Source organism: Manacus vitellinus, unplaced genomic scaffold, assembly GCF_001715985.3.
Source record: "Manacus vitellinus isolate BGI_N305 unplaced genomic scaffold, ASM171598v3 scaffold_91_pilon, whole genome shotgun sequence".
Classification (NCBI taxonomy): domain Eukaryota; kingdom Metazoa; phylum Chordata; class Aves; order Passeriformes; family Pipridae; genus Manacus; species Manacus vitellinus.
In genome coordinates this window covers 97410-122836 of record NW_021940873.1, presented here as the reverse complement: position 1 = coordinate 122836, position 25427 = coordinate 97410, and the positions used below count along the sequence as shown (strand labels likewise).

The 25427-nt window shown below is 44.1% G+C and overlaps 1 protein-coding gene across 1 annotated transcript in view; it reads right to left on the bottom strand.

Annotated features, from left to right (window-relative positions):
• NUP210 (nucleoporin 210) overlaps nucleotides 1–25427 on the bottom strand; it is an 81883-nt gene that overhangs the window by 16169 nt on the left and 40287 nt on the right. Inside the window, exons 9-25 of the mRNA XM_029965202.1 lie at nucleotides 24743–24883; nucleotides 23430–23567; nucleotides 19750–19905; nucleotides 16969–17164; nucleotides 15339–15484; nucleotides 13665–13886; nucleotides 12247–12420; nucleotides 10310–10502; nucleotides 9957–10063; nucleotides 7591–7695; nucleotides 7356–7457; nucleotides 4579–4707; nucleotides 3783–3910; nucleotides 3104–3239; nucleotides 2748–2810; nucleotides 1648–1827; nucleotides 197–277 (exon numbers count right to left, since the gene is read on the bottom strand). Of these exons, the coding sequence (XP_029821062.1) occupies nucleotides 197–277; nucleotides 1648–1827; nucleotides 2748–2810; nucleotides 3104–3239; nucleotides 3783–3910; nucleotides 4579–4707; nucleotides 7356–7457; nucleotides 7591–7695; nucleotides 9957–10063; nucleotides 10310–10502; nucleotides 12247–12420; nucleotides 13665–13886; nucleotides 15339–15484; nucleotides 16969–17164; nucleotides 19750–19905; nucleotides 23430–23567; nucleotides 24743–24883 (2397 nt within the window). The remainder of the gene's footprint in view (nucleotides 1–196; nucleotides 278–1647; nucleotides 1828–2747; nucleotides 2811–3103; nucleotides 3240–3782; nucleotides 3911–4578; nucleotides 4708–7355; nucleotides 7458–7590; nucleotides 7696–9956; nucleotides 10064–10309; nucleotides 10503–12246; nucleotides 12421–13664; nucleotides 13887–15338; nucleotides 15485–16968; nucleotides 17165–19749; nucleotides 19906–23429; nucleotides 23568–24742; nucleotides 24884–25427) is intronic.

Sequence of the window (25427 nt, the reverse complement as noted above, 5' to 3'; positions counted from 1 at the left end):
ACAGCTTCTCTGGGCAACCTGTGCCAGGGCCTCCCCACACTCACAGGGCAGCTTCTCTCTGCCAGCACATTCCCTCCTGCAGCAGCCCTGGTGCCACTGGGAGCTGCAGTGCCATCACCAGATGGTCTGACAGGAATGGTCCCAATGTGCAGCTCAACATGTTAAGGCAAGAGAAGCAAGTCCCAAACCAACTCACCTGAGTACCAGTTTTCATCCGGGTAATGGGTGCCCGAATTCTGACAGCTGTCAGCTGTACCACTTCCACTTCCACCTTGTCCTGGAAGGGAGGAAGGGAAGGCATTGTAAGCACCTGTCAGATGGGGACTAGGTTTCCCTTTCAGGCTCTAGCCACTATTTTGCCATTATCTAATCACTGTTGCCATGTGATTTGCATGTGACTTGTCAGCAAAACCACAGATGGACAAATTCAGTAGGGCTGTAAAAAACTACAACAGTATTAACTTTACATTGATAAACATTTTAAAATGCCCCCTAAATTGAAAAAAAGAAGCTCTGCTCAGAATTAGTGATGCTATGAATGATGGAACTGAGAGGTGCCAGAAGCAAGGGACAAGATCATAGCGGCCCCCAGGAGAACAGGGATGAATAAACCCAGGAGGTAAAGGACGACACTGAGAGGATTAGAAGGCAATGAGGATTGCAGAGCAGCAAAGGGAACAATCCAGAATAAAAGTATGGTATGTGTGACACTCTGATGTCTCCTCTTCACATATCCTGACTTTCCTGATAGATTTTATTCCTGCTATCCACTGGGAAGGAAAGGTCAGACCTGGAACCTCACTGGGCAGCAGATTCAGCTTTCAAGTTCACTTTGCCTCCTGCCACAGCATCGGGGCAGACTGCTGCCCATGCATTAAAAAGCATAGATTCCTTTATATTTTATTTTTTTAAAAAGTCACTTTGTCTCCTCTTGGCCTGTGCTGACATCTCTCAAGCAGCAGAGCTTTATGGTTCACAGCAGCTGTGCTGCCTTGACCTCAAAGGAATAAGTCATAAGAGCACCAAGTTCTGGTGCTCTGAGCCTTATGCAAGTGCCAGGGACTTGTGCTCTCTTACAGGCCTGTTCAGCTCCCTCATGCTCAGCTGTAGGAAATTCTAAGGACACAGATTCTGAAGGAATACCAGGGATTCACTGCTGGTACCTCTAGACAGGTTGTCCAGAGCACAGCACATGTGAGAGCTGTGACAGAAACTGCTGTAGCTCAACAGACAACGTGTGTGTTTCTTGGGCTACATTTGCCTTCTGGATCCTACTGACCTAAGGCATGCTAAGCTGTAAGGGGATGCAGGCAAGGACAACCTCCTGCTGTGTTAGAAAAGCTTCTTTAGATGGGCTTTTCTAGATGCACTGATCAATTTTAAAGGTACCACACAGGGCATAAAACCTCCCTGGGTTATCTGTAAAACTTTAGTTTAAAGCGCACCAAGATTTACCCACCTGTTCAAAGTAACCACCCGTGCCAGCACACTGCAAGTTCACAGGCCAGGGAGTAAGAAACATTGTGTTTTCATCTTCAGGAAACCAGGGAAGTGCACAAGATAACACTGCTAATGCAACAAGATTATCTGCCCCCTTTTAGAGCCAAAGCCAGCAGTCAGAGAGCCTCTTTCAGCCCCAAACATTACCTGAGCCACCACCACGAGTCTCCCTGTCTCTGCATCCACAGCCTGCACCAGTGCTGTGACCGTGGCACTGCCCATGGCCACGCCCTGCACCAGCCCCGTGCTGTTCACCCGCGCCACGCGCTCCTCGGCCATGGAGAAGATGATGTTGGACAGCGGCTGGGGGCCTCCTTCAGAAGTGATCTGTCATTAACAGCACACACAACAGCTCCCATTAACCCTGCAGGTGCATATTGCTCCTGGTTAACCCTTGGGGGCACTCCCCTCCCCGCTCAGCACCACAGTGTCCCCAGGGAAAGGCTGCCTGAGCCTCCCCGGGGCTTTTTTCTCCTGGTCCCTGAAGGATGGCAAATCTGTGAGCTGAGCACACAAGTGGACCACGAGCTTCAGAGAGTGTCATAGGCTGATGCCATCTCCACTCCAGGAAGCTTCAGAAAACTTCCCCTCCCTTTCTCTTCCCCACACATAGTAGAGCTCTGCTCTGTGCTGCAGTTTTTACAACTACCCCACTGTGCCTCAGGTCATGGAGGTGACAGATTTATCCAGGCTGTGCTGGTACTGAACACCAGGAAAGCTGATATTCCCTTGACAAAAACAAATACAAACCCTTTGATCCAGCAATCCACCAAAACAGAAGGCGGCTCACAAATGAAACTATTCTTGTTCAGAGAAGTATTCACCACAGAAACACAGAGCCAGAATGGTTTGGGTTGGAAGGGACCTTAAAGTTCATGGGCAGGGACACCTTCCACCAGCCCAGGTTGCTCCAAGCCCCGTCCAACCTGGCCTTGGACACTTCCAGGGATCCAGGGGCAGCCACAGCTGCTCTGGGCAACCTGTGCAGGGCTTCCCAACCCTCACAGGGAAGGATTCCTTCCCAATATCCTACCTAGCCCTGCCCTCTGGCAGTGGGAAGCCATTCCCCCTTGTCCTGTCCCTGAGGTCCCTGTCCAAAGTCCCTCCCCAGCTCTCCTGTTGGTCCACTCAGTCTGAATGCAGCTAAATTGTCAAGCTGAATATCTACTGCTGAAAAACAAGTTATGAAATATTTATTTTACAACAGAAATTACAAAAGAAAGAAAATATGTCAGAAGAGGCCTCACCTGAATCGTGGCCCCAATAATTAGGGTCACTTTCCTTGGCAGCAGCCTAAATGGGGGAAAGACCTAAAAACAGAAATAGGAATACTTGTGTTCAGGGTATTTCAATCAGATGAATTATGTCACAAAACATTACAAGTGTAAAACTGAACCTTTACTTGCCTAATTACAGTAAATTGAGCATGCAGAAAAACTTAACTCATCACTTGCAGTTAAAAGCCACTGAAATCCTAAACAGACTGGCATTTGGGCAACTTCTGGACAGAATGATCTTGTTTCTGGCAAATTAATTACTGTACTTAAACTATAATTTATATATTCCTGTTCCACCATAATAAAATCTATCTGAATTTATTTACTTCAATCTGCTGTGGAGCAGAGTTGATTCTTTGTCCTTTTTTGTCAGCCACAGTTGCCATAAGACTCGTCTGCCCAATGGCCATGCCATGCACGAGGAAAGCAGCAGTGTGGTCATCCAGAGCTTCCCTGAGGGGGCTGCAGCAAAGGAAACACATGGAACAGAGAAAATCAGGGAGGAAATCACTTAAGAACAAATGCAAAGGACTCACTTAGTACACGGCAGTTTTATCACAAGGCTAAGTGACCATGGCTTAAGTAAAATTAAGGTAACCATCACCTTTTACAGATAATGGCTCTTTGCAGCCTGTGTTTTACCTTAACACTAAATACCTGAAATGAAAAGGAAAGAAGTAACAGACAGAATGAGTTTGGTATCATCAGATGTGTCTTCACCTGACATGATTTGCCAAGTCCCTGCTTCCAAGATGCACAAAGCTCCATTAAACATTACACTCTATGAATTCAGCCTCATTCAGCAGTCGACAAAATTCAGACTTAGTTTAGGCAATTTTCCTGACAAATAACCATTTTTTACCATTTAACAGGTAATTAAGACTTCACAAAAATAAAATAAATAAAACCTCAGCCACTGTATGCCATCATGCCTCCAAGCCAATACCTTTACTCATTTTTTGCTTATTCTTATTCGCAGATTAATAAAAAAATCCATTAACTTACACAAGTGAGACAATCTGAGATGCTGCTCTTAGACTGAGGTCCATGACAGTGAAGTATTTTGCCAGAAAAGGTTTCTTAGAGCCATCTAGAACTCTGACATAAGCCTTCACTGTCTTTCCAATCTCCACCTGAAACACACACATCCAGTCATTTTTCATTTAAACTGTTCTTATTTAATAACATAAACATTTTCATTTGATTTTGTATTACACTTGTAGTAGGGGAGGAGAAATAGAGCCCCAAGGTTAGATTAGCACTGATTTTAAAGACTAATCCCTGACAAGTAGAGTTAGTGTCAAATGAAATAAATAAATTCAGGTCTTTCAGCTGGCAAGGGCATAATTAAAACATCCAGAAATATCAACACTTATTTTGTTTAAGGCACACCCAAGCTGGCAAGAGAAATGAGTTGGGACTTTTCCTTTTGTTCATTTTTAAAACCTGACATATGGAAAATGACCTTAGGGCAAAACCTACTCCTAAAAGAATTGTTCACATGCACTTTAAATACGAGGAAATGTAAATGAGCGTGTCCATATAAATTATGGATTAACATACTGTGTAAATGCAAAAGTTGAGATTGCTGCCACACAGAACATGAGTAAGAGACACCTGATATTCTGAGACACTTATAACCTAAAGGGATAAATCTGGGAGGAAGAGACAGAGACACAAGGGAGATCCTGGTGTTTCTGGGTCGTAGCATCTTGTCCCTGGCTCATGACTCTGCCCATGAGCAGCACTCGGGATCAGGGCAGGCTGGATCAGCCACTAAAGCTGGTTCTAAGGCACCAACCTTGTCAACAACTCGGACATACAGCTCTTGGATATCAGACACATGGATTTCAGCTTTAGCTGGGGCAGGGAAAGCCAGGCACAAGTCATGAATCATTACAGTCACTGATCCTGGAAGCAGAGGCTGCACCTGCAATGCCAAAAGAAAACTGCATTACAGCACTTACTTTCATTGTTTGTTGCTCATAGGATAAAATTTGCATCCCTTTCCAGGCAGAAGCAGTTGGATGCAGAAATTTCCAAGCCTTAGACAAAGAATTCTTCAGCCAAACTAAAAGTAAATCTGTAAAATGTATATAAAAAGTGTTATGCTACTGAGCCAGTGCAAACAGCCCAGGGCAGCAAGTGAATTAATGGATCTTCATCCAGAACATTCTGGCATCCTGTTACTCTTCTGCCATCAGAAGGGGAAAAAACCCACAACTAATCATTTACAGAAATGAAACTTTTCTGAGTGAAATGAAAACCAAAATGATAAGGAAAAAAAATAACCAAGGACAAAGATTATGCCTATAAAGCACCGGAACTGCCTCCTGCAGGATTTGTACTCTACCCAACGCTCTTCACGCCAATGAGCAGCCAAAATCTGGTGGTAGATCCTCCCAAGGAAGAGGATGATTGACAAATCAGGTATATCTTTAATACAACTATTATTTCATTGGTTTTGAAGACAGAGAATGTACACTTTACACTAACAAGAATAAACAGTGAAGAGACCTGTGCTCCCAAACTCCAGCCCTCAGAACTGGGCACTCATCCCAAAGGCACCTCCACAGCCTTCCCAGGGCCATGCTCCCTCACTCAGCACCTCTGCAGTTCTCCTGCACCTGCCTGACCTTCCCAGCCCCTCAGGGTGTTCTCTGCACCTCCAGAGGCACCTTCCCTTTGGGCAGGGACGGCACAGGTTGGGTGTCCCGCTCTGAACTCTGCCCAGGGGCTGGGGAGCAGCCAGGCTCCACTTCAGAGGGGCTCCACACAAGTCCCAGCATCACCTGCAGCACTGCAGCACTGCAGGTGGAGCGGTGGCAGAGCTGACACTGTGTGCTCTGAGGGCACCACTCTCACTTCTGCCTCACCAGAGAAGGGGATGTGAGGTTTTACTGAAGGTCAGCTTGCAGAACAGCAGCAGCTCCCTGAGTGCTGGGCTGGAACACAGAGCCCTGGGAAGCAGAGCAGGGAGGAGGCCACGGGGAGGGAGATGGAATGGAGCTCAGCTGGGCTGGGAGAGTAGAGAAGGAAACCAGCTGAGGGCCAGAGGGGCAACTTTTAAAAACTGTTCCTGTCCCAGCTCCCCCTTCTGTTCTCCCCTCCCAGAGGTGCCCACTGGATCCCCAGCACACAGGGGTATTGCACTGGTAACACTGTTCCTCCTGCTGCCACCCAGGCCCAGAGAACTCTGTGCCAAACACAGAGGGAGATGGACACAACTGATCCCTGGCAGCCCTGCAAAGCCTGGGAATCACTGCTCCAGATAACTTGAGTTTCCCAGAACAGCTTACTGCCAAATCATCCTCTGCCAGCTTGGCTGCTCTGGCACCTGCCTGGCACAGCCTGACACACCAGCCTGGAGCCTGCTGATTTCCCAGACACACCATTCTGTTGCCTTCCATGGAAAAATCCATGGGATTTAACTCAAACACAGCACATAGGATTAACAAATTTGTAAAATGCTGGGGGATGGTATTTATTTAAAACGTTTTAAAAAGTGTAGTCTTCTCTCCTTTAATCTGAGGAGTAGATAAAATCTCTTTTTATACTTCACAAAGCCCATCTTGCTGTCACTGCTCCACTCCTTAATTTCAGACGAGAGCAGTGAACTTATCTTGTGTAAATCAGCTAAAGCACTGCTAAACCCATGAGGGTTAAACTATTAAGAGTTTAAGCAGTGCACTATGTACAAAAAGCAGCTCATCTCTTCTACTTTTCCCCCACCTCTGTGCCTTGCTGAGTTGTGCCTTCACACCTGCAACAGTTAGAGACAATCAGAGTGTTTCACAAATTTCTAGTTTCCACCTTAATTATCATTATTTCACAACTTCATCAACATTATTTCTTACAGGACAAATCTGTAAATTATAAATTTGTAAAGGCTACTCTTTAAAGCATTGTGTCATTTTCAATCCTTGTCTAATGAAAGCAGCAATGCAAACATATCCTTCTATTGTTGTTCATGATAGAAAGCGTTTTATATCCTGGGCCTGGATGAAGTCAAGAGTAACTGTAGTTTAGTTGCATCTTCCAGTGGAAAAGTGCATTTCAAAACTAATAGGGAGACCAGAAATAAACTCTTTAATAGATACTTATTCACACAGTCAGGATGAAAGACAGGGATAAAAAATACCCTGAAACAGCACTACAGGATAGAAGAATTTGAAGGTTTCAGAAGTATTGGCTTACAGCAAATACTCCAATATTGCTAGAAACCAACTGATTTTTTGTGTAACACTTCCAAATAATTCTGTCACATCATTTTTCATTGTGTGTTCGTGAAATCAGGAACATTTTACTGTAAAACTGGAGTGGGTGAAGAACTTGGTACTGGCTTTCATCTTATAGAGAAAACACATGTGCACCCCAACTGTAATGGAACAAATTCCTATCCCTGACACTGCCTGTGCAAAGACCCCCTGCCTGAACCTGACTGTGACAGGCAAAACCATCCAAAATCAGCTACTGCCTCTCCATCCACAGGGACTGGAGAATGCCCAACAGTGACAGAGCTGCAGGACAACAACCAGGTCACCAAAAAGGCATCAAATCACCAAATACTGCACTCACCAAAGCAACACCTCGAGTCTCCTCATGGGTCACTCTCACAATGTTTGGTACACTGGTGTTAATGAAAAAATATCCAGAACCTTCTCTGATGAAAAGTTCTGCCTGCAAAACCAGAAAAGCATCCAAAATTAGACTGTATCTTTCTAGTCTACTGCTAAAACTGGCTTCCTTACACAAATTATGTAATTTGAGAAGTTTCCCCCCTGCAGTTAGAAAGCAGCAGGTAACTCCTCACCTGTATGTCAGGGTGGCTGTAAATGGAGACATCAGTAGGGCTCACTCTGACATCCTCCACAAGGATCAGCTCAATGGTGGCAGACACTGGGAGCAGAGCTTCATACTGGAACAAACAATTAGCTGTTACAGCAAAGAGGCAGAAAACAGTGCAAGTCCCTTGTTAATGCAGGGAGGATGTTTAAAGCAGGTGAACAAAGAGCCAGAGCTGGAGAAGTTCAGGTTATGAGAATGCCCCAGGACCTAGTGATTGGCTCAGCTGCTGCTCCCCCTCTGCAGGTGAGGTCACACCAGGGCATGGCCTCCTGTTCTGCAGCCCTGGCAAGACAGAGGACAGAGGCCCCCACCCTGAAGGTGCAGCAGGGTCAGTGAATCCAGTCTGACATGCACAGACATGCATTCTGACATATTACCTTGGGGACATGCCCTAAGTTCATTCAGAATGATTAAAGTTAGTACAGAAAGTTTTCTACTTCTAACTCATCTTTTTGAGATTCTTCTTAGCAGGCTACCAAAAGAAATTCTTCCTTAAATGTAACTACACAAACACTGGACCAGATGCATGTTTCATCTCTCACTCATAACAACATTAGCTTAGAAAAGGAAAATGGTTTTTAGAGGAAGTTACTGTTCTGTACCCATTTCACCTCATTAGTAGAATTATTTCCTTGATGTAGAAAGGATGTCATCTTTCCCTAATGAGATAATAGGGCATTCCACTCAAACATGGAACAGCAATCAAGACATCTTTAACACACCACCTCTACCAGATCTTTGGTTTTGGCTGCAAGAAAGAAGTTTAAGTATGGGCAGGTTTGAGAGCAAAACAGAGCAGCCCATTGCCAATGCATCTAAAAAAGCAGCCAAGTTACCTCATTTAAAGAAACAACACAGGAGCCTACAAAGTGTGGCAGAACTGGTATCTAGAACTACTCTTCAACTATGGAAAAGATTCCTCCTAAACCTTAACACAGAGATCAGAACTCAAGTGCCATTTCTCACTCTGAAATCCAACAAACTCTGAATTCAAGGCAAAATTTAGAGCATTCACTTTTCTAATGATCCCTAAAAGTAAGATAGAATATTGAATATTGGGCTAATAGAGCAGGGTACAGTGAGGTACAAAATGATTGCAGAACTCAGAGTCCATACTACAACTCAGATTTTAAGAGCAAAAAAAAAGAAACAGAACCAAATATCTCAAACATCTTTGGTGGCAAAATAACTGTGTCTTCCAATGTCGTGACTCTGAGCAAGTTGTAGCCAAATTCTTTAGGGGAAATGCACTGACACCACACCTCCCAAGAGTAGCAGACTGGAAACCTCACTGAAAAGTCAAGAACTACGTGGCAAAGCAGATCTCCTCCCAAAGAATTTACCATCCAGATGCCAAACATGGGCCACACTGCCAGGAATGTGGCCCACAGGATATTTCACATTACTAGTGCCCATCTGGTACCTGCTTTGAGTCAAATACTGTAACCTCTACCTGCATATTTTATTCTTTGCCTCAGCTCTGTTCTCAAGGTATCTGATTCAGAACTGCATATCATCAAAACCCACTTAAATCTTGCTTAACAAAATGAAACAGAAACTCAGTTTAGGAAGCAGAGTATGTGAAGTCAGTTACTGTGCACATCAGGTTATTCCACAGGCTGAAACCTGCCTTGGCATTCAGTTTGAAAAAGTGACATAAACAGAAAGTTGCCATCTGTTTACATCTGCCCTTTGTTCATCATCACTACCTTTTGCCATTTTTCTCCCCTATGCTGAGTATGTTCAAACTAAAGTATTTCAGAGAGTGGCTAATGACTTGTAAAATGAGAGCCTGGGCTTATGGTTGGCACTGTACAAAGGAGAAGTCTCTCAGGAAACAAAAAAAGAGCATTAGTCAGAGCCCAGACTAACATATGGTCCACATGAGGAATCAGTCAGCTTTGGCTTTGCTCATGCAGAACTTTCCCACCCAGCTCTGCAGTGGCAATAATCCATTTGCTTTCCCCAGTGACAGCTGCACGAAGCACATGGTTGCTTTAGTGAAGGACAAGCAGCAGAGATTCACCAATTCATTAAAAGAACCTGACGAGAAACAAAACCAACTGAAACACTTCTTTGTAATCCCCTTGCCCAGATGGTTCAAAAACTCCCAAGGACTTGGATGTATTTGCTATGGAAAGCAGCACCCAGTGCAGAGGAAGGCAGAAAAAGCCAGAAACAAGAATAAAAGCAGTTGTATGACCCTGTCTCTAGGACCAGCCATGGAGCTGCTTTCTTTGTACCTTGCTCTGCACCAAGGAAACAAATACACCTCAGGACCACTGGGCACTAATCACAGGAAAATGGCACCAAAACCCAGAGCTCTGTTACCTGTGTTTTCACTCTGGCTGCCTTGAGGTGGGATTGCTGGTACCCAGTGGCAGTTGCAGAGATGGCAGCTGTCCCAAACTCACGATGAACTACAACAGTTTGCAAGCCTACAATCCAACAGAGGTGAAAAATAAACTGCTTAGCTCTTCTAGTACCATTCTCAATAGACAAGAAGTCTGATTCTTTTTTTCTGCCCACCCCCAAAATAGCACACACTAAAACTGTATGTTGATGAGAAGATGAAATGTGACTGCAGATTACAGTAATTTCTTTAATCAAGCTCAGTTATTACCAAACAGATTTAATCCTGATCTTCTTCAAACAATAGAATGCTCATCTAAACCAACTCATACCGTGCATTTTCTTCTGACCACTCCCATCCTCCTTCAGAATCAGCTCCATTGGCATATCAGGCTCAATATGAGCAAAGGCTGTTTTTGTTGACTCCCAGACAACATGCAGAGAGCTGAAGTTATCAAATTTACTGCCTTGCTGGTCATAGGCAGCCAAATCCAGGACTGGATTGCGATAATTTGAGACAGGAACCTGAAAAAGAGGGAATATTTGGAACTGAACAGATACAAAAGGATTTCTTAATCATCAAAACATATGCTTGAGTTCCATGAGATTTACTGTAACATTACATGAGGCATGTTCATTAAAATGAGCCATCAATGCAAATCATTAAGCTCTACTTCAACGGCAAGGGTTTGGTTTTTTTGAAGGATGGGGTTTTTTTTAGCCAGTGAATTACCTTAAAACAAACAAACAAAAAACCAAACCAACAACAACAAAGTCGAACTACAGCTCAACTACATCGTTTAGAACTCAAACAAATAATGAAGAACACTGCTGTTCATGAGAAGCTCCAATCTGGTGCTGTGAAATGCATTACAAGAGCAGTGTGCCAAAGCAGGTTGAACTGACACGTGATGGAGCCAGAAAGGCAGGTGAGCTCTCAAGTGACCAATAATACACAAAAAACTTCTCATCTTGTTATTACACAGGAGCTACTTAAAATGATTCATCAACTAAACAGGCACTGCAGTTTTAGGAAAGGAGGGTGATTTTATATTTGCCTGGGAATATTAACATGACAAAACACTGTTTACTGAGCAGCCAACATGTGACAACCCTCCTCAGGAGAGAGAATACAGAATAAAAATAAAATAGCAAAGTTCTTCAAGCATGATTCTCTACACATATGCGTTGTCCACTGACTGTGACTCAGGGGTGCAAAGCTGGACACCTCTGATGTCACTGTACGTGCTTCCATGGAGATCTTCACATCAGCAAAGTTTGTGCCTTTGCTGGTAAGACACACACACAGATGGTTAAAATATGTCTCTACATGCTCAGTGGAACAGTTAGATTACAATGAAGTGGTATAGAGAGCAAGTACTTTCCTCAGAAAGAGCTCCTGGAAATATTTCCCCCCTCCTTTTTTAAATAAAAACTAATTTTATCTCACAAGTCAGAATGGCTTCCTCACTGTGACACTTGGGTGAGAAGCCACAATCCAAATGCTTTGAGGTAAATTCCTATTTTCTGGTAGGTCCCTTTATGCACCTGTTTGAATGATCACTGCAGAATCACAGAATCAAAGAATGATCTAGGTGGGAAGGGACTTAAAAGCTCATCCAGTCCCACCCCCTGCCATGGGCAGGGACACCTTCCACTAGCCCAGGTTGCTCCAAGCCCCATCCAACCTGGCCTGGAACACTTCCAGGGATGGGGCAGCCACAGCTGCTCTGGGTAACCTGTGCCAGGGCCTCACCACCCTCATAGGGAGGAATTTCTCCCCATTATCCCATCTCTCCCTGCCCTCTGGCAGTGGGAAGCATTCCCCCTTGTCCTGTCCCTCCACCTCTTGTCCCCAGTCCCTCTCCAGCTCTCCTGGAGCCCCTTTAGGCCCTGGAAGGGGCTCTCAGCTCTCCCTGGAGCCTCCTCTTCTCCAGGTGAACCCCCCCAGCTCTCCCAGCCTGGCTCCAGGGCAGAGGGGCTCCAGCCTTGGGAGCATCCCCGTGGCCTCCTCTGGACCTGCTCCAGCAGCTCCACATCTGTGCTGTGTTGGGAGCCCCAGAGCTGCACAGAGAGCTCCAGGTGGGTCTCACAGGGCAGAACAGAGGGGCAGAATCCCCTGCCTGGCCCTGCTGCCCACACCTCTCCCACTGCAGGAGCAGAGAGGGACACCAGCACTGCCCCTCCTGGAGCAGGTCAGCTGCTTTATTTCACACGTGGAGGTCCCACCACTGATCTTTCTGTTATAGGAACACTTCCCTTCTCTCACCACTTGCTTGTTTTGCTGCAGCAAAGGGCAGGAGAGGTCGAGCTGGGGACTGCCATAAACAGGGATCAGGGTCAGCCGGGAAGGGACGGCACAGATGAACTTCACCACAGCAGCTTCCACCACAGGGAAGGGGTTGGTCACTGTAGGGCTGTTCCCAACTGTCAGGGCAATAACCTGGAAACAGGCAAATGAGGAAAGAGAGCTCAGGCATGTTCTATTTCCACAGGCCTCAGTTACACTCTGATGTCAGAATGAACAAGCAAAAATACGATTCTTGGGGATTTACAGCACCATTAAGACACAGGAAGATGGAAAAGGAGGTGCATGGTTCAAGCACAGTTCTATACCATTATCAAAGTACTATTCCTAGGAACTTTTCCTAGGTATTCCTGTTCATTACTATCAAACTTGATTCACAACAAATCTCTTGTAACTTAAAAAAGGAAACAGCAGGTGTTCTTGCAGAGTGAGAACAGAACAGCCAAAAGACAATATTTATAGTCACGTCACTGTGTTTAAAAACATCTTGCCCTTTATTTTACATTCCTTTTTTAGCCTCCAGCAAAACAAAGTGGTTCTAAAGCCAGAGGAGGGTATCCCAGCAGGCTGAGGCAGCTCTCGTTCCCTCATTCACTAATGCAGTGGTGCAGACCATGCAGGTGTAATCTGTGGCCAGCCAGCCAATGCACACACAGTCCAGACATCAACAACAAGAGCTGTTCTTTATGGATTTGCACTCACAGAAATAGCTCTGCTTTGTAGAGGTTTCACTGAGGAAGTCAGTGGAATTTGGCAGCCCCACCAAAATGCTTAGGTCTTGCAGAATTGCAGGAGGAAAACATTAAATCAAAGCTAAATGCTTTACTGACTGGGGAAGATGAATAAAGCAGGATAAATCACTTCTGCATGGTGGAGAAAACAAGACCAGGTGGGAAATGACTACGACCACGCTCACAAAGGCTGCACAAATAGCAGAGCAGTAAATTCCTATGGCTGTCATTTGTTAGAATAAACAGAATTACCCTGGAAGGTAATGTGGTTAAGAGGAGCAGGTCAGACAGAAGAGGCAGCTTGCTGCAGTAACCTTCTGCTCTGATCCTGCTTATGCAAGCTGAAGCTGCACTGATCAGGATGTTTAGTGCATCCCACAACATAAGGTTTCCATGACTTGGGTTTATACTGCAATAAACCCACCATAAACCACTTTATAACATAATGCTGGCAAATGCTCACTCTAAAACCTGCACCGGCATCACAATGCATAAACAATATACTTATCCAAGTTCTTCACTGGCTTATTATAAAAACAACCTCCTATATAACAGCTATATGGTACCATCAATCTGCCTGCTGCCTGTTCTCAGCTACCTGAGCTCAGTGTTTGATGGAGGGCAACAGAAACACCTCCTGGCACCTACCTGCTCTCCCAGGCTGTTGCACGACACTCTAACCCAGTGCTGGTTGTGGTTTTGAGAAGTAGAAGGGCCAAGCAAAGACAGGAAAACACTTTCTGCATCCTCAGTAGTGATGTTCCTGAAGAACTTGGAAGGTTCTTGGACCCATGGTCTAGGTCCTCCTTCAAACAACATGTCTTTGGAGGAACCCAAAGTCACTAAAGCAACAGATGGTGGATCCACAGCCTGTAATGAATAATGACAAATTAATAATTCTATTTACACAAGAACAGAGCTGCACCAAAATAATTACCATCACCTACAGGAATTCTGCCCAGTTGGATTATAATCAATGGAATGCACGGATCCAAAGGAAAGTTTTATCTGCATTCTGATCACATCTCCTTCATGAAAAATTAGAGCAGAAGACCCTTAATATACTTTTCTGAGCACAGAGAGTATTCTGCTACACTTTTAAATAGACAGTACTTTAAATGAATGAAATAACGTCAAATTGTACTTTCTCTTGACAGTGCTCTCTCCAGCACAGTTCTGTGTATGTAATTATTCTCCTACACAAGTTTTACTTCAAACCTCTCTTACAAATTTCTGCACTTATGTGTATTCCTGTGGGGCAGCCTGTGCTGTTCATCATCACAGCAATTAACCTGACATTTAATACACAAAAACCATTTGTAGTTTGTGTTTCACAACATCATATTACTTTGGTGTTTAGTAAGGAAGAGCAGCCAACAAAATTCAGTTCTTTCCATAGGTGCATTTTGAAAGGAAGAGAGAGAAGGTGAGGGTTGGCATAAATGTTCCTCTTTCCTCCCATTTACTCCCTGGTTGTATTTGTAATATTAAAATCCCATTAGAAACCGATGAGATTTAGTCTCAAGTGTCTGCCTGCCCTTGGACTGTTTATCTTTCTCCCACTTTTTAATGCTGTAATTTATTTATTAATAGATGTCTGACAGAAAAATGCTGCCTTCCCTTTCTAGGCATCATAAATATTTCATTCTACAGAAAGGAGGGAAAATAATGTGGAAATCACTGTTCTACACTTCAAAGAAAGAGAAGCTCTTCACTGAGACATCTGAGCACAGCTTATTTTTTTAAAAAATGCACTTAATCCACCCCGCTTGTCACCATGACCTGGCTCTGTCAGGTACCCCAGCATCATTTCACTTTATACATGAAAAGCAGCTTTACAACACCTCAAGGGTCTTTGCTAATAAATGTGAATGATACCACAGACATGAAAAATTCCTAATTGGAAAGATTATGCTTCTCTCTCACTGCTGCCAACAACAGAACAGAAAGTGTACATGCTCTCCTTAGGACATCTCAGCATCTTAAATAGCTGAGCATCATTATTTGAAGATATTTGACAGAAAAGCACATTTAAACTGTAAAATCATCATTATAGTCACAAATTTCTATCATTTGCACTAACGTTTTTTCCAGATTTGGGGGAAAAAAGCTCTGGCCAAATGCATTAAACTTCAGCTCTGCAGAGTCAGTGCTGGTCTCTGAAGATGAGGTACCATAAGCCTCCTGTCTTGTATTTCTATCTACTGCTCCTGGCCAACAGTGAAATATAAACCCACCCACCTCCCTTTTTGAACATATTTATTACATAATATCAACTTGCTCTTTGTTGTTTAAAGGCAGGAGCAGTGCCAGCAGACTCACCCTCAGCGGCAGGAAGGCGGCGATGGCGATGCTGGCGCTGAGGTGGACGTGCCCGTGGGTGTAGCTCACCACCAGGGTTGTGTACCCCTGAGCTTCAGCTCTCACTCGGACTCCACTGCAAAAATCAGCAGTTGGCTTAAGTCTCCCTGTCAGATAGATTAAAAATATAAAAAAACATGTTTAGAGAGCAGTGCTCAGGTATATTAATCAAGTTCAACGTGGCTTTTTGAAGGGAGCCTACAAGAGAGCTGGAGTTTTTACAAGGGTCTGGAGTGACAGGACAAGGGGGAAGTGACAGAAAGCAGGGTTGCACTAGAGATTAATAAGAAATTCATGGGTGTGAGGGTGGGGAGGCCCTGGTACAGGTTGCCCAGAGCAGCTGTGGCTGCCCCAGCCCTGGAAGTGTCCAAGGCCAGGCTGGATGGGGCTTGGAGCAACCTGGGCTAGTGGAAGGTGTCCCTGCCCATGGCAGGGGGTGGGACTGGATGGGCTTTAAGTTCCCTTCCAACCCAAGCCATTCCCTGAGTCTATGATTGACGGTTCTGTGATGATTTTTCACAACAAAAGCAGCTCCACCAGAAGTAAGTAGAGATTTGTTCTCCAACCAAATGGGTAAAAACAATCCCTACTGTCTTTCACATACCAAAGCATCTTTCAAACATCTTTAGTTTCACACTGGCCTGATCAGGACATGAGTCTTTACTCTGGTACAAACTAATATAACCTCTCTCTTACTGAATATTTTCATCTTGCTGTAATAAGATGAAAGTGGTTTGTAATTAAGCACAAAAAGTCATCCTGCTTAGCCAAGCTTTCCAGTTCAAGGGAAGGTATTCTCATGGAATCTCTTCACTTACTCAGAGGACACTTTGGAGCTTGGGAGGGGTCTGGTTTTAATTTTTTTTGAAACAAACACTACAACAGCATACTACAGAGTGACACTTAACACTGCTGCCTCTTGGGCAGAGTACACTGCAGATTGGTTTTACTGGCACAGGAAAGAGCTTCCATATAAAGCCACTTGGGAAAAACTAGTGAATACATGTGAATAACATACTGAATTCAGAGGTCACAGAACAAGCACAGTGCCGTGTCCACCTGGCCCAGCAACACTAATGCCAATCTTTAAAAATAACAGACATACCTGACAAGAGGCATTTCTTAAAGAAATGAGCTTAGCAATGGCAGAGCTTTGGCAAGGTTAAGCAGCTGATTGTCTTAGTCCCTTGTGGGCAAACCATGAACAGTGTCTGTATAGAACTGAAAGCACTGATGGACAATTTGGGCAAAGCAGTTGTTAATCAGTGTTCCTGTCAGAACACAATATATGTGGATCCCTCCCATAAGAAATCCATCAGCTTTGTTACAGCCTGTTAAAGCAGGTTAAAAATACTAAATCAGTAGAAAGACATAAGGGAGACCACATATTATCTAAATGACTGCCAAATGCTTTTAGAGTCCCCCAAACATCAGAAATATCAGAGGGAAGTTCTGCGTAAAACTGTAAATGCATCCTCCAAATAAATCCACTCTGATCCCCACTCTGAAGTCAGAACAGTCAGAACTGAAAGGAGATGTGTGACAGGAAGATCTCCCTTTAACTTCCACATCAGGGAGGGGGTCAGATCACCTTCGAGGGGGCTGAACACGCCCTGGTTCTCCACCTCCACCTGCAGAGCCAGGTGGGAGCAGTCCCGCAGGGGGATCAACGCGCCCGTCTCCGTCGTGAGGCCGTTGAGCCGCAGGGGCAGCTCCAGGGTTTGGCCAACACGTGTTTCCACCTGGCAGGGAGTGAATTCCATCCCACTGGGCTCAGTGACATACACCTGGAGGGGAGAGACACAGCACAGAGGCATTTCAGAGCTCTTTGCCCAGAGCAGCCCGAGCCCACATCACCTTGGTGATCCTTTGACTGCCCCTCCCATAATTCTCTCTTCTGCTTTGCTGATTTAAGGTGTGGACCAGGCTGTGTAGTATCTCCAGGAGGTCCCATCACCAACTGGGACAGATTTAAACCCCAACCCTGACCTTCACATTTTGACTTTTTCACATCTGAGCTAGACCTGGCACAGTGAGCAAGGCTGCCCAGCCTCCATCACTCACAGCAGTGGGGATGTAGACATTAAAGGAACTAATGACCCAAATATTTCCTCAATGGCTTTTTTATCTTCTTTCTTGCATTTCTGCTGGCAAAATTTTATAGATGTCCAGAGCTCAACAATTCCACACAGTAATTTGCAGACATCTAAAATAAGTAAACAAGCATCTACTGCCTAATCCAACAACCTTCTGCTTCAGCAAGTAATCTTGGTTTGTATTTCCATCTGTTGATCCTGTACTCAGCTTTGTTCTTCTTCAGAGAACTGGCCAACAACAAAATATAGAAAAAGATTGGCAGCAATAGATCTTCCATGCTGTTACAGAGGGTGGGGAGGCCCTGGCACAGCCCAGAGAAGCTGTGGCTGCCCCATCCCTGGAAGTGCCTAAAACCAAGCTGGAGTAACCTGGGGTAGTGGAAGGTGTCCCTGCCCATGGCAGGGGTGGGACTGGATGAGCTTTAAGGCCTCTTCCAAGCCAAACCATTCCATGATTCTGTGGTTCTATAGCTGGTATGTTGATGAACAAGCCTTAACTGCATTGTTTTTCTGATTTGTTTTTCCATTAAAGAATCCACCACAGACTGACCACATATTTCATAACAATCACTATGATCAAAGCTTTTATTTGCAACATCTTAACTACCTAATCTTCTGCAAATGGCTTCAGGACACCAAACCATATGGTAGAGAGTTAAAGTTGTAATCTGTGTGGATTGACTACTCCTAAAAGTACTACTACTAAACTTGCTCACCCAGGTCAGTAAACAGAACTCTGCAGTTACTCTGTGAAGAAAGCAGCTCCTAACACAAGAACAAAGGAATTCAAAAATAACCTATTCAGATTGTGCAACACACTGCTCTGAAAGCTCACATGGACACAAGGATTTTTTCTGTCCTCAGGCTTTGACTTATGCTTGAGGATAACAAGTTTTAGCTGAAAAGTCTTCATTCCTCTCTCTCTTGCTGTAACTGCTGCACTGCTAAAAAGCAGCACCCTGGGTTGTTCAGTGAATTATTTCAGAGCAAGTGTGTAAACTAAATTCTGAACAGATTTTAATTCATGCCACTATTTTAAGAATTTCAGTCATTATTTTAAGGATGAAGTTTAGTACCTCTCAAACTCATTTTGCAGAATTGACATAAATACTCTGAGCAAAACCCCAAGCTAACTTGCCCCTCAAAAACCCAGCAATAGTAGATGAAGCTGCTCCAAATGAAATTTAGTTAGAAATATCTTTCCCAAAACACATAAACTAAAAACACTGAAAAAAAGAAAAGAAGGGGGGGAAATGTAGGAAAAATATCTGTTTCCATAGTTCCCTCTTCATTATGGGACAGACTCGACCAAACACATTTTTCAACACTTCTGTGTTGAACACTGTCACATTTCCATTCCCATGTTTAGCTCTTTGCAAAAGGCACAGAGTTCAAGCAGAGATTAAAATCCTCCATTTGTGAAGGCAGCAGAGTAGTGCTGCTTCCCAGCAGCAAATATGCACCACAGTAGTACTTGTAGTTTGTATTCTATCATATTACAGATCCAGCTGCTCTTAAAAGCCTGCCAAGAATTTCATTAAGGAAATTTATTTGTGTCCAAAGGATAGAAGAAGATATCTCCAAATCAGCAACACTCTGCAGAAAAATATTTTAGACTGTGGATTTGCAGTGTTAACCAGAGCAGCTTCTTCACCTTCCTTTGCACACCCATTCCATGTGCTGTTCTTGGATTTTCTTCACTCCTCACACACCCTGATCACCATGACCAAATCCTAAGAACAGGGGGTGATTTGCAGAAAGACCACAAAATCCCTCTTGGGAGCTACGTCTTCCACTGCCATTTTCACCTAATTTTCCTAAAATACTGTTTTTTCTTGGCCAGCCTTGGTCTCAGGATTCATTCTGTGGCACTGTACTCACTTCAGGCACTTCTCCAGATGGGAATTTCCTTGCACATCCTGGTATCTGCCATCCTTTTATATCAGGGGAAAACACCCACTTCTCACCCTGCAGAATGCATTTTTGTTTGTCTTGTCTGCTTAGATGGCCAGACCAGGAGTAAATTACCATTTCCTCCTTGCACTCAAAACTTCCAACAAGGAAGTCAGGAAGGGGCAAAAATGGGAGTGAAGTTCAAGCAGTGGACCCCTAGAGCACAAACTGAACTCATCACTTAGTTTCCCTTAGTTTCCACAGGGCAGGCAGGGAAATGTCCTGGGAACCTTTCGGAAGGGGAATGCCTATGGTATTCTCAGTTGCTTTGCTGTTTCCAAAACCCATATTCAAGAGTGATCAGGGAAAAAAGGAAGCCTTACCTTCATTTCTCCATAATGCAAGGGATTCTGGACATCAACTGCCTGAATAACACTGATCCCAGTATCACTGCCAGTCGTCATTACTCCTTTGACTGTCACTGTTGCAACAGCCTGGTTAGAACAAGACCAGCTGAAATTTCCACTTCCACCTCGAGCCTGGAATAGAGAGAGAAAATCTTGCAAAGATTTTATCAAGTATATGATTCTCACATTTCTTTGCTGTCACACCTGTGAATGTCTTTCATGAAAACCAGGAACACACTGAGAATGGGGAAATACAAATAAAATAACACCTCAGAACTTCCAAATAAGCGAAGTGAAACAAGAGAGAGATGAGAAGATTACTACCCTTCACTCACTTGAATTTCAGCTTTCTTCATGCACACACCAGTGCTGCCAACCCAACCATCCCTCCTGCAGCTGCTCAAGCCTGGTGGGAGTCTCCCAACTCCCAGCTGTGCTCACAGCCAGCACAGCACAGCACAGACCAGCACACCAGAGGGATAATCCTACTCCCCAAAACTCCCACTGCTTCTCTGCTCTCATTTGAGGCCTCAGAGCTGCTAAGCTGACACCCTGCACCTACCAGCTTCTTCCAGTGGGATCTGTGAAGGGATCTAAAGGGAAGAGAAAACGAGGTGGGAGGCAGGGAGGGAATGAGGCAACAGGGGAAAAAAGAAAAAAGGGAGGAAAAAAGGTCACTGTTTTCTTGGCAATACTTCTTTATTTTTATGCTGAATATCAGCAGATCTACCTGCAGCCATTCAATAAAGTGCTGCTCCAGCAACAGGTCAGTCATTCCACGAGGGAGTGAAATTCTTCTACAGAAGGGTGAGAACCAGCTACTTGATATAATGGTCACATCAAGAGACACAAAGGATTCCCCACTGCAGGAGCCCCTGGCAGCCAGGCCAGGGCAGGATCTGCTGCAGGGTGCTCCTGTACAGAGGGAAGGGCCATAGACACTTGCCAGCACAGAGTATTGTCCTCCAGGCCGTGCAATCCCAGTTACTGGGGAACCACAATCATTAAATGCTGTAAAACATGTAGATTGTAAACATCAGTATTACGAGCTATAGGAAATGCTTATTGAGACAAATACTGTGCAGGAAGGTATAATGAGAAAATGTTCAAAGCAAATTAAAAAAAGAGATGACTTTGACACTCCAAAATAAATGTCAAAGTTCCATCAGAGTAGAACAAGGGTGAACACTGGAGCAATTTTTTAATGTATATTGTTTTAATTTCTTTAACTTCCTCTGCATTTCCTTTAACATGATTCATAATTAAAGTAAAAACAAACAAGGTGATAAAAAAGGACAGTGTGGAAAATAAGCAACTCTAAATTATGCAGGCATTTGGCTAATAACTTTTACCAGGAAAAGAGAATAAAAGGCAAATGAAAAGGAGTCTCATTTCCCTTCTTCCTTCCCTGATTACAGAAGGAGCACTGGACACAGATAAATGGATAAACAGGTAATGTGTGTGACAGAAGGAGATGCACAGATGTGGTGAGAAAAGCTGAAAGCTTGCAGGAGTTCTGCACATTTTGTAAAAGTATTTTTAATTAAAACAGAGAGATGAGCAGAAAACATAAACCAGAAATACTCAATTCTTACTAATTGTATGAAGTCTCATCTCCTTGCCAAACAAACATTCTGGCACAGCACTACATTTTTTCTCTCTAGCATTGAGGAGAGAAAGGATAAACCAGCTCTTATTACAGTCCAATAACTCCCCACAGCCTGAGCTGCTCCCTGGACAGTGATGCCTCCCCAGCACACAGCAACCCCCTCTGAACTCCCCAGAGCTGGCACTGAGCTGCTCCCAGGTATGGACTGAAGGAAGGCAGCAGAACCCACCTCAGCAGCGCAGATATGAACAAAGCAACCACAACAAACCAGAGAGCAGACAAAACAAAACCTTCCAGTCGTTCTGATACCATCTGGAAGGAGTTACTTCAGCTATAAACAGAATTTGGCTAGATCCAAAAACTCCCTTTCAACTTGTTTTCAGAAAAATTCAACTCACCAATTTAAAACAGTCTGACAAACTCTGGAGTAGGAGGCAAACACTGATCTACAGGCAGGAACAACAGTGGAGCTGTGTGTGTGTACTCCTGTCAACAACCACTGCTATTGTGGAATGGCCACACTGGACAAATGGGCTCAGTTCCTACAAGTACCAACTAACTGAAATGTTGGAAGAAAAAGGTTTCCATGTTTTTAATGAAAAAACCCACAGTAAAGTAAGAATACTGACACAATTACTACAGTGCCAGGAAGGAATGTTCTCTGGTGAGATGCTTCATTACATATGCAAGGTAAAGTGAGATAAGAATAGAACTGTGAATGAGGTGGGAAACAAAAAAACATTTACTTTCCCTTACTGGGAATACTCCACCAGAATTATGATGAAGTACTGAAAATGCATATTTGTACTAAGAATTTTTACCACACTCTGCTGGTGTGGTTGGGAATAGCAAGTACAGAGGTAGCACTAAACTCAATGGAGTTACCTTGGGATTTAACTGGGGAATGCAGCTTTATCCCTCTGAGATTGACTCTCTTCACAGAATCATTAAGGTTGGAAAAAGACCTTTAAGATCATCAAGTCCAACCATCAACCCAGCACCACCATGTTCACCATTAAATTGTGTCCTCAACTGCCACATGCAAACATGTTTTGAACACTTCCAGTGACTCCACCACTGCCTGGGCAGCCTGTGCCAATGCCTGACAACCCTTTCCATGAAGAAGTTTTCCCTCATATCCAATCTAAGCCTCTCCAGCCACAACTTGAGGCCATTTCCTCTCGTCCTGTCACTTGTTACCTGGGAGAAGAGCCCGACATAAAACAGAAAAAATGACGTGTGTCACTGCCTCTTTCTGCATACTGTTTATTCAAGGACAGACCCAAGAGTCAGCACCACTTCTTGCTACCAGGGAGAGGCAGGAACTGTGCATCAAACACCTGAGTGCAGGGTTTGGGCATCACTGACCTGGGATAAGAGTCTGGTTGGGAAAGCACAATGTTCTTTCCCTGAGTTAGACTGAAGACACAGGATACTGGGAGACAAGCCATTTGGTTCATGAAGCATATGGAACAACTGACAGCTTGGGAGCAAAGACACACACATAAGAAACATTGGAAAAAGTCCCTTCTGCAAATGCAACTGAGGCCTTTGCCTCCCTAGAACTTTTTATTAGGAGTATGAGGGGTGTGGTGAGTGAAGGATACTGATGCCCAAGGTTGACAGAGTGCTGCAAATTCATCTTGTCATGCCCTTTTTGCAGTCACTTCCCACTCCAATTCATACTTCCAACCCTTTCCAGCAAATGACAGCCTCTAATTATTGCTGTGAAGCTTTGTACCCAGGATGTTTCCTGGAATTCCAAACCACTCCATGCACATTTGTGCAGTGCATACATGAGGGGAGAGAGAAAGGGAAGGAAAGACAAGAGGTGAAAGTCAGTGGGGGTTTTATATTTGTTGGTTTCTTGGTGCTTTCTTTAAACTACACGTTCATTCCTGTACCTAACATCCCATTAAATTCCTCCAAATACATTTTTGGATATCCCTGTGCCTGGAATATCCAAAGTCCACTCTGTAAGTGGTTTCAGGCCTCACTGTGCCTGCCTGAGCAGTACTCCCTGCAGTTGGATAGTTCTCTGGCATACCTGGATGGTGTACTGGTAGACTCCTGCTTTTGGCTGCCAAGGGAATGTCAGGATACTGGGTGACAGAACTATGGGAACATAGATTTCCACGTCCTGCTGGTTCCGCACGGGAACGGGTAACGTGTGAACCCCTCCATCCTGCCAAAGGCAAGAGCACAGCATTACAGACGGCACCACAGGGCTTCCTACACTCCATGTTGAGTCCTCAGGTACAGACAAGTTGTTGGAAACATCTCAGGAGAGAAAGGAACACTACTGAGGGTCACTCATGAACCGTGTTGCGTGTGAGCAAACAGTCAGCTCCCGGCAGCAAGGTGTGCTACTGGATCCAATGAGGATTATTGCTATGAGAAACAGGTGCCCTCGTTAATTTAAAAGGCAAACAGCAAGGAGAGGGACACACTTTCACTACTATTTTGAGACTGTCTGGGGAACCAATCTGGAGACTCAACACTTGTCTTTACTCCTTGCTTGCTCCACTTTGAGCACAAAGTTCAGCCCAAAAGACCCACTGCTCACCCCCCAGTCACTGGCCTTCACAGCTCTGCTGTCACTGCAATGCCACCACCTCTGGCACAACAAACTCTTACTGCAGCTCTGAAGGAAAACTTTGGCAGCTCCCACTGGATCCCATTCCACTCAAGAGCACCTCTCTGACACAGAAAATGACTTGGCTTCTCACATACAAATCCTACTCCAGGAACCACTGAAATGATTTCACAGCAAATGGGTTGAAGTGCTGAAGTTTCAAGTAAAACAAGTCACTTGCACGCCACGTGCCCTAGTTAGCCACACATTCAGCAGAAAGTTAATCAATATTAATTGGAAGAAATGTGCAGGCTGATACATTTGGCAGATTTTCATTCCAGTATTTAACATCACTTACCAAATAATAGCAAACTCCCCCAGTGTGAGTGAGTGCAGAGCAAGGCCAGGGTCTGACACTGGTGATCTACCACAACAAACTGTACAAGCCCTCAGCCTGAGAGGTCTTTGCCCCAGCCCAAAGGAATGGGATGTGCCTGCATGAGGACCTGCCACGAGAGAAGGGGTCAGTGCTGTGCACCAAGGCCTGAGCAGGCGTTTGGCACACGCCTGGGACCAAAATCCCACTCCTTATCTACACAAATCCTCTGCTGACTCAATTGAGTTTTCCTCAAGCACAGATTTTACAATTTGGTTCTCAAACTGTTCAAACAAAGCAGCTCAGACTATGCAGTTCTTGGGTTTTCTTTCACTGTGAGCTCCCTCCTGCCCAGCTGAATGAATTTTTGGCCCGGCAGTGAAGCAGGAGAGCTTTGCTGAGGACGTACCCGATCGACTACTGCAGTCAGGGCAGCATCAATGCTGCTCTGCCCCTCCTTGATTGCCTTCACATAATGATATGAGCCATTCAGAGACGACTGCAGCACCTCAAAGTACTCCTTGGACAGCTCAGCATCAATTCTGATGTTCTAAAACCAGAACATTAAACAGAGATTGCCACGGGTAAATGACATTAAAACTGGACAGACAGCCATAAACATAGAGCAAATCAATAACAAATCAATGAGAAAACTATTGCTGAACAACACAGTTCAAACACATCTTGCTGAAACAGACTGGAATTGTTCCCTATGGAAGTTTCAGTCTCTCAGTAAGGTTTTACCTTTTAGACACAGCATTCACTCCACAGAAAGTTTCCCTTTTTATATTACCAGCAACATGGAATTTAACATGAAATGTACCAATATTTCTACCAATAATTTATATATTACAATAATTTCTTAATTTTGCCATTCTTAAACAAAAAAGAACAAATATACTGCCTCAACAGCACACTGAGCTCAAGCCGAAACCCAGATCTGTAGTTCAAGAAGTAATTATGTGCAAATAAAATATCATTCCCATATCTTCCATATTCTGAAAAGCAATAACTTAATTTTATCAAATATTTAATAATTTATCAATATTTCTAAATTTTATTAGATTTTGTWATTATTTTGATGTTTTATTGAT